The sequence below is a fragment of the Telmatherina bonti genome (assembly GCF_933228915.1).
Source record: "Telmatherina bonti genome assembly, chromosome: 11".
NCBI lineage: Eukaryota > Metazoa > Chordata > Actinopteri > Atheriniformes > Telmatherinidae > Telmatherina > Telmatherina bonti.
The window spans coordinates 26,053,551-26,063,223 of NC_136629.1; the positions used below are offsets into that span (position 1 = coordinate 26,053,551).

The window sequence follows — 9,673 nt, forward strand, 5'->3', positions numbered from 1 at the left end:
AAACACACGGTGACCCGCCCAGACTGCAATACGGAAGTGATCGCTCATTGGTTATAATGGTCAAGTTCTGATTACACTATTGGATGATAGACATGTCACTCATGCTTGGCTCAGTCGACTATTTCAAACCCTGTCATGTGGTACATGGCATAGAGCACACACGAGAAAACATTTACAAGACCGAAGTTTCACTATGTCATTTAAAAATAACCGTAATGCTAATTTCAGAGAGCATAAAATCATAATGTTCAGTGAAACTTGTTTACGCATATCGCTGAATTTCTGGTTGGCGAGAGAAAGTCATTGGACAATAGTGTCAAAATATCAGAATAAAATGTATACAGGTGTTTGGACAGTTCAAAATCTAAGTGATTTATTAATTGACATTAGATTAAGGTATAGTGTTTAAATGATCAAAAGTGTATGTCCGTTCTCCAGGCATCTTGACATATAGTTCAAAGCCCTTATTTGTATCTCAGCTGCCATTTGTTCTGTTCTCTGTCCAGATAACCCTACACTGCTTCAGTAATGAAGTCCTGACTGGGGAGTATTCCTCAGTTTGTAAGACCAGTTGCCCTCTGATTTCATTCCTGCTCTTGTGTAATCTGCCACATCGCAAACTTTTCTCTGTTTCTCTACCTCAACAATGGCTAATTACACAGTTCAATTACAGACCCACTCACATGGATATAATTTCTAAGGAGGTTTTATTGATCCAAACCAGTACTAGTAAAGTTTACCGAATAAAATATCCAGTGAGTTTATATTTTTAAAATGCTCTTTAGGGATTTTCTTTTTTTGTATTGTTAATTTGGCTAAAAGTGAAATATTAATGGACATAAAAAATAATGTAAAACACTTTCTGAATCATAAGAACTCATTTAGATCAACATGTATATTTTTTTTCACATGTTGTAACACAGGTTGCCAAAAACCTTGCATGGAAATATTTACTCAGCCATACCAACCATTCATTAAACATACCTGTTTTAAGTTTCTCAGGGGAGTTGGACAGGTCAACAAGATGTCTGAGACATATACACACATGCAGAAAACTGAAAAATAGCTTTATACTTCAGACCCATCATTTGGACCATGAAGAATGACCTGAGGAAAATTCAATATAGTAACATGGTGAACATATAAACTACACAGAAAGACTCCAGCTCAGATCTCTACAAGCACTGTTACTCCACAAAAACACCACCGTCTTAGAAATCAGCTGACATTTATCAAATGGCAAAAAGAAACAAAATAGCAATAAGAATTATTATCTTTAATATTTAAATTAACTACCTAACATCCACCTACCTAACATTTTCTTCTTTTTTGTTAAATAACTTGAGTATATATACATGTTCATTAACACAATAAGTCACTTTATGGCTACTGTGAAACAATAGTTTGTAATTTTGTAAATATCTTTATTGGAGAACTGCCTGGAGGCTAAATTTTCATGAAGACTGGATAATTTTGTTACGGAGCTCCTACAATGAAATTGAATTTTCCCCTTTATTGCCTGGGAGAACCTTCGAGGGCTGCAGTGTTGAATTTCTGCCGACAAAGGGGAATGAAGTGTTAATTTCTGCTTACAAGAACAAAATCTCCTGCTTGAATCTTCTGATCTAGTTATGGTTGATTGGGTGCTCGCCGCAGACGCTCCTTTAAGGAAAACTAAGCAGACGGCATATCAGGATCATTTCTCTTCTCTGAAACTAATGCCTCACTAATATGACAAGGGAGAGGCATTTTAAGACTCGCAGGAAACTCTAGATCACTATAACGCTGCATTTCATTCACACTACCAAGAGAGTGCACAATCTATACAAACCTCAGGAATTATTTTACACTGTCTAAGCAAAACATGGTAAAAAATCCACATTATATGGACAAGATGAGAAGATAACTTGCTTATATTCTGCTGTGTTTGGTTGTTTTTGTAACAAACACCATCCATTCCCAAGATCCCTACAGACAGTTTGCCTCTGCAGTTCTGTCTACTCACAGACTGCTGCTTATAGGTCCACAGCATGATCTATTGCCTCTTATCTCATTAATGCACAGTGGATGAACCACTAGGCCAACATGACATTTTCAACAGTAGCACTAGGAAACCATTCTGTGTTAAGAGCTCATCTTAAAGCTCTTAAGGTGGGTCCTCAAGACAACTCAAGTCCAAAGCCAGACAAGCTGAGAAAGGATTCCTTCTTGATTATTTATATAATTGTGAAAAAAACAAACAAACAAAAAAAAAATCCCAAAACAAAACACGTTTTAAGAAGCTATTTGGACTTTGTGGAGCAGATGTTGCATATTATAACAGTTTTGCAGAAGTTGAACCTCCATTGATCTGTACAGTCATTAATGTACCATAGTAACTTAAAATCTATTGCCAGCATCTAAATATTCTGTTACACATACAAAGCCTTAAAGTAATAATCAATCACTAAATTTTAAATTATTTTATAGATTTTTTTTTTTTGTTTTTACAGAAACAATACTCTGCAGGTTTTAGGTTGTTGAAGCACTTTGAAACAGCCTTTATTGGGCCGACAGTGCCCTCTCGTGGCGAACTTTAGAACAACAATACGTTTTTGAAGCTCGGATTATGGCATTCCCGTCTTGATACGTGTAACTGTAGCAGAATTATTCTGAATCAAACACACACACACACACACACACACACACACACACACACACACACACACACACACACACACACATATATATATATATATATATATATATATATATATAAATATATATATAAAAATATATATATATATATATATATATATACATATATATATATATATATACATATATATAGTCTAATTCCGCAGTTTAGTAAAAGTGCTTATGTATATGTATATATATGTATATATATATATATATATATATATATATATATATATATATATATATATATATATATATATATATATATATATTAACACTTTTACTAAACTGCGGAATTAGACAAAATATAACTTCCCTTAGATTGTAATAGCCCAACCTGTCCCGCCACAGTGAAAACAATAATAATGGATTCATTTGGGGGGCGCAGTTGTCGCTCGAAACCCGGATCTACTATAGGGGAAGGAGGCGGGACTGATGTGGAATAACTAGATACCTTCTGGTCCTGCCATGGCTGCAGCGGTGTGGACTGATCGAGGGCGCAAAGCTGTGAGACTGGTGGGGACAGTGAGTGGTTCCAGATCAAATCACACCGCATTTCAGTCCCGTTATGACGCGCTAGTCATTGGTGGAGGTGAGATCTAAGGGCAGCTTGAAAAATAAAAGAAGGTGAAAAAAAAGTTCTGCAGGTTTAACAACACGGGACACAATTTTGCAGAAATAGTGCAAACGATGCAGCCAAGCTGTCCTTTTTTTTTTTTTTTTTTTTTTTTTTTTTTAAACAGGCTACTTCTCACTGACTGTCGTCATGAAGTTGGCTCTGTCTTTGTGCGGTTTATCACGATTTGAAGTTACCTCTGCAACTTTAGATTCATTTATCTTGTCCTAAAATATTACTAAGTAACAACAATAGCTAACTGTTATATTAGTTTACTAATACATTACTATTATATCACTGAAGTAGAATTTTTGAGATGAAAAATCTAATAATGCATATTTCATTGCAGGACACAATGGGTTAGTGGCGGTGAGTTCATACAGTTGTTTCACAACACAGATTGTACAATATGAACACCTGTATGGTTCTACAACAGGGTAAAGGTAATGTGTGTGAGAGTGTGTGAGAGTGTGTGTGAATGTGTGCGTGCAGGCTGCCTATCTTCAGAAGGGAGGAGTGAAGACAGCTGTGTTGGAGCGAAGACATGTACTAGGAGGAGCAGCCGTCTCAGAGGAGATCTTCCCTGGTAGGATTTACCCCAACTGGAAACAATCCTGCCTCTTCCTTATGGATGAATGGTTCACCGAATAAACAAGAAAAAAGAACACAGTCAGCTTTGAAGAAAGATTTTCTGACAAACATTTATCAGAATATTGGTTAACCAGGACATATTTGACATTGTAAGAGTGTCACACAGCAAACATACCCTCCAAACTATCTGCATAGTTAGTAACCATGTAATGACAAACAGGTTGTTTCTTATTTATGTAAATTCGACTAGTGGAGTAGATTTTCACTTTGCATAAACTGCAAGCAAATGTATAAAAGGGTGATGAATGAACTCAAGGTGAGCATGCAGATTGTGAGTCTGAGGGTCCACTGCCAGGTCATTTTGAGCATTTCTTACTTTGATGGCAGATTTTTATGAATTTACTCTTATCAGAGCTATAACTCTCTTGCATGCAGGTTTTCGCTTCTCCAGGTGCTCCTACTTGCTCAGTTTGTTGCGACCACAGATATACAAGGATCTGGAGCTCAAGGTAGAGAGTAAATCCACTTAAAAACTTTCCATAAATTTTTCATTTAGCAGTTTTCATGAAAGATTAAGGTGAAAGTGACGCGACTAATTTTCTGCTCCTCGTTTGTTTTATTGTGTTTTATTTTTGTGTTCATTTAATTTAGAAACATGGACTGAAAGTGTACATGAGAGACCCCCATGCTTTCACCCCCATGCTGGAGGAGGGGATAAGAGGTGCTCCACCAAGATCCCTCACCCTCGGCTCAGATCTGGCAAATAACCAGAGTGAGATTGGCAAGTTTTCACAAAAGGATGCAAAGGTGATTTAGACATTAGGATGTGAAACTGAGTTTTATATTAATGCAATTTTTTGACATTCAAAGAATTGTTCATTGTCTCATCTCTGTTATTCTTGTCTTAAACTATCCTACAGTCCTATGGTCACTCATCTTCATCCATGTTTTAACTTGTCCCAGGCTTATCCAGAATTCATTTCACACCTTGAGAAGCTAGCGAGTGCCATCCATCCTCTCCTGGACACTCGGCCTGTAGATATACCAGGCTTTACAACTGGATCACTGAGGAAGCGGCTAGCTGCAGCTAAAACACTGATGCCTGCTGTCAAATGTGGTGCGTTGATGGATGTACACGTTGGAAATAAGCTTTCTAAGCTATATTCTGATAGAGTGACACCGATTTTTGGTTTGCTTTTCAATTTAAAGGTCTGAAACTTGGCAGAAATTTCCCAGACTTTTATGAGATTGTAACTGCGCCAATAATGAAGGTTTGTTGTAGTTTACACAAAGTTAGGCATCAGTTAATTTTGCTGCAAGAATGACCAACTTGTTGTGTGTCAGATTCTCACTAGGTGGTTTGAATCAGAGCCACTGAGAGCAACACTGGCTACTGACGGTGTGATAGGAGCCATGACCAGTCCTAGTAATCCTGGTAGTGGGTGAGACATAGTTCACAGCACCCTGTGGCAGTCCAACAATAACACATGTAAGAAAGCAGAATTAAACACTGATCTCTATAAACACTGATTCATTTGTTTTGCTTCCAGGTATGTACTCCTGCACCATGTGATGGGAGAGCTTGAGAAAGAGAAGGGAGCATGGGGTTATGTGCAGGGAGGCATGGGAGGTGTGTCTCAGGCTATTGCTAAAGCTGCTCAGTCCTATGGCGCTGACATTTTTACTGAGAAGGTAATATTGTTTTTATAGATTACATTGATTTGCCGCTGTTTATTTTCTGGCTTAATGGATATTGTATTCCAGCATCTTAATCTATTTGGTTCTGTGTTCTTGGCAGGACGTTGGACAGGTCCTTGTTGGTTCGGACGGTGTTGCTAAGGGGGTGGTTCTTAAAGATGGCACAGAGATCCACAGTAAAGTTGTTTTATCAAATGCTACCCCATATGTCACCTTCAAGAATCTCACACCACAGGTAATCTTGAGCATCTGCATCACATGAAAGCTTTGAATCAGACAATGTCATTTACTTTGGCCTTTCTTTTCTTTGTAGGCCGCTCTTTCTCCAGAGTTCATCAAAGCTGTAGATCAGATAGATTACACCTCACCTGTTACCAAGATCAATGGTAAGTCTGTTCAATTCTATCATCCTGATTTATTTAACCCATTGTTACATATTTACATGAAACCCTTCATTTATTGCTTAGGTTGTGTACATTGCATATCAAAAAGTACACGAGAAGCCAAACACAGCAGTTTAATTGCTGATATAAAATGCAGGGAAGTTCTCTTTGCTGATAAACGCCAATAGTGTTTCACTTATAAGATGGCTTTAAGAGAGATCACTCTCTGAGGCACAATGTTGGATTAATCAGGTTGACAAACTGCGTGATTGATAATGAAACTGATCACTTTGATCACATTTTCCAGTGAAACCTTAAATCACATTTAGCACCACTGGTACTGAAATGATAGTACGCTCATTGTATAACATATTTAATAGTGTCTAAATCCATTTAAGTCTCAATAAAAACTGACTACAGACAAGACAAATGACCCTCCTTGCCTATTTCAACTCTAATTTTCTTCTGGTGGGAAAACAATTCCAAGCAAGTACAACAAGCGTCTGATTGTACGCAGACAGGAAGGGCAGGCAGCACAGATGAAGTTCTTACTGCATGAACTACTTGAAGGAGGTGTCTCATATGAACACAGAGGACTGTCGTTTAAAAAAAGAAGCATGCACATATCAAGTAAACATACCCCAAAATTGCCAGGTACATGGATGTCTGCACAGATTTTTGCTGAGCATACTGCATTCTCGCTTAATTATAGAGTTCATAGCTGTACATTAAGAACAATTATGAGTCTGTTGCAGATCAGAGAAAATGGGTCTGCATACTGAACCACCAATAGCAAATGTTGAAAGAAGAGGGGATGTGGGAAGGTTTAAGACAGATGTACTAAATGTGGTACTGATGTGCTGTGTAATTCCACAACACAAGATTACAGTGTTTAAAGCACTTTTTGAACACGTGTTTGTAAATATTGCATGAGTGAAGTACTTTATTTGTATCACTTGCTTTGTCATACAGCAGAACCTGGGTTCTGTTAAGTGTCATACAGTGTCGATTGAAGGGGAAGAAACTGAGTAATATTTGAGTGACTGAGAAATTGTAAAGGCAAAGTGTGCAGTTTTCGTTCTACAAAAACTGTGAACATTTTATGACATTGAAAAAGTAAAACTTGGTCTTTGTTGGAAACTGTTTTCCAGTGGCAGTAGACAAGCTACCGAACTTCATAGCATCTCCCACACCGCATGATAAACCTGGACCCCACCATCAGTGCTCAATCCATCTCAACTGTGAAAGTGTGGACATTTTAGAGACTGCATACAGCGATGCCAAGAATGGACGGCCCTCAACAAGGTAAACAAAGTCTTCACTACAAAAGAGAACTGTCTGGATAAAACTTGCTCTGAATGAGACTGAACAGTCAGCATCCAGAAACTAAATTGTCCTGGATGACTAGCTGACCTTCAAGTAAAGAAAAAATACAAACAGACAAAAAAAAGCTCTCCACAAATCTATCCTTTCAGTGATTTTAGTAATAATATTTACATAATTAATCTCACAGCTGAAAAGATTGTACTTTTCACAGTGAATAGAATGAAGAAATTCAGGGGCATGTTTTAAGTGTATAAAGTTAACCTAATATGTTGTTTTTCATAAAAGACATGGTTTAAAGCCATTAAATTGTGTACCTTCTACTATATGTTTTTAAAAACATATACATGAACACTGTCTCCTGATCTGGTTGGTTTTTTTTTTTGAAGTAACTATATTTATAGAATCAGTGTTTTTGCAATTTGATTACTATTACTATTTTGCTAAATCCATTTAGCCCTTGCATTTTAACCATGTCTAGATTTTACTAGAGAGCAATGTTTTGGAGCCCAAGGATCATTTAGGACATTAGGTGCCCTGAATAGTTTATCTTTATTGACACATCATGGACTTGAATCTAGACCTTTGAGGCCCAAGCCCACATGTGTAACCATTATTTTATCTTATTTTTTAGTAACAAATCACCCATTTAAAAAAAAAAAAAAAAAAAAAAAAAATTGTACCGCATTTTCTTCTCACAATCCTCTATTTTATATTCCTACAGACCCATGGTGGAGATGACCATCCCATCTGTGTTAGATCCCACTCTGGCGCCCCCTGGCTGCCACGTGGTGTCACTATTCACCCAGTTCACCCCCTACCACATAGAGGGCAGAGATTGGACTGAAGAGGACAAAGAAGCCTTTGCGGACACTGGTTAGAAACACAAATAATGTTGGACTCCTTACAAGTCTGCTAAAAGATTGTATTACCACAGTGTTAACCACTGATACTAAACCAGTAGCAAATTTCAGTTGTAGAAATGTTTTTTCCAAGATGAGAATCTTTTCCAAAACAAATAAGCTAGTTCAAATGTTTATTGATAAATGTGTTTAATTAAAAGCAAAAAAAAAAAAAAAAAAAAAGCATGCCTTTTTCTCTGCAGTATTTGACTGGGTGGAGCAATATGCCCCTGGGTTTAAAAAGTCTGTGGTTGGAAGAGACATCCTGTGTCCACCAGACCTGGAGAGGATCTTTGGACTCACTGGCGGGGTACAAGCTGTACACTGTAGACATTGTAGAACTGAGAAGCGATTTGAATGTTGACATGCAGCTTATTTGCTTGACACGATCATCTGTTCATTTGATGAGGAAGTAATTTGCTTCCTACACAGTGTTGAGTCATTCACTATCCACTTTGGGGCTGGCCTGTTATATAAGCAGTTAATAGTTACAGACACGTTATAAACACCTGTTTATGTGAATCAAAGTTCACTTCAGCGCTGTTACAATTAACTCATTGACTGCCAGCCATTGTTATAGCAGAATGTTTTGGCAGCCAGTGAGTTAACATAGCTCTGTTTACTAAGTGTATATTTCTATGTATTATGTGTATTATGTCTTTATGAAGCAGTCAACGCATCACACAGTATGTTATTTTTTAGTCAAAAACATAAAAAGTAATCATTTTGGTGTTGTTTTTGCAGAATATCTTTCATGGATCAATGTCTCTGGATCAGCTCTACTTAGCCAGACCTTTGCCCTATCTCTCAAACTACCGTTCGCCAGTTAAAGGGCTCTATTTATGTGGCAGCGGGTGTCATCCAGGTTTGTCTTTAATGTTCAACTGGATGTTGAAGTTTATAGTGTATAGTCCAGTAACAGCCATAAAGATTGATGGAAAACACAGTTTAAAGTCTTATTTCCAATTTTGAAACTGAGTCTTTTTTTTTTTATCATGATCTGTGAGTTAAGCTGACTGAGTAAACAGTGTGTGATTTTCATGTGTCTATTGATTCATAGGTGGTGGTGTGATGGGTTCTGCAGGCTGGAATGCAGCACTCACTGTCATTGCTGACCTGAAACATCGATGAGAAACATGACAGCATCAGAGGTTTACTCAGTGAAGCTTCACAATACTTCGTGTGTGGTTTTTCCATCTAAAAAAATAAATTTTACTGCACACTCAAGTTGTTTATTTGATTAGCTCTCTCTGTACAATGGTTGGTTTGATTTAATAGTCTAGTAATGTGAAATGAGAAAAAGAAAACAAAGAGATGCTGAATAGATCAGGCTATCCAGGAAAACTGATTAGAGATTAACTAATGTAACTGAGTCACAAAATATATATATTTTTTAAAATAATTTTGTCTTAATCACGTAAATTATTTATCCTTATAATGATGGAAATTATCATATAAACACAAAGTGGAAAATTGTTTTG

The 9,673-nt window shown here is 37.1% G+C and overlaps 1 protein-coding gene across 2 annotated transcripts; it reads left to right on the forward strand.

Annotated features, from left to right (window-relative positions):
* Positions 1-3,147: 3,147 nt before the first annotated feature.
* On the forward strand, positions 3,148-9,591 carry pyroxd2 (pyridine nucleotide-disulphide oxidoreductase domain 2; the record flags this gene model as incomplete). 2 transcript variants are annotated; one of them, XM_079248631.1, is made up of 16 exons in its annotated part: positions 3,148-3,271; positions 3,645-3,664; positions 3,788-3,881; positions 4,322-4,395; positions 4,538-4,693; positions 4,850-5,003; positions 5,096-5,157; positions 5,231-5,328; positions 5,437-5,578; positions 5,685-5,819; positions 5,898-5,970; positions 7,119-7,272; positions 8,015-8,166; positions 8,396-8,502; positions 8,937-9,057; positions 9,253-9,591. In XM_079248631.1, 16 exons carry the CDS (start codon positions 3,148-3,150, stop codon positions 9,321-9,323), a joined length of 1,737 nt encoding a protein of 578 aa, XP_079104757.1. In that variant the 3' UTR covers positions 9,324-9,591. The 2 variants fall into 2 exon arrangements, with proteins under 2 accessions (XP_079104757.1, XP_079104758.1); XM_079248632.1 differs by having other exon boundaries at positions 3,165-3,204; positions 3,645-3,881.
* Between the last annotated feature and the right edge of the window lie 82 nt (positions 9,592-9,673).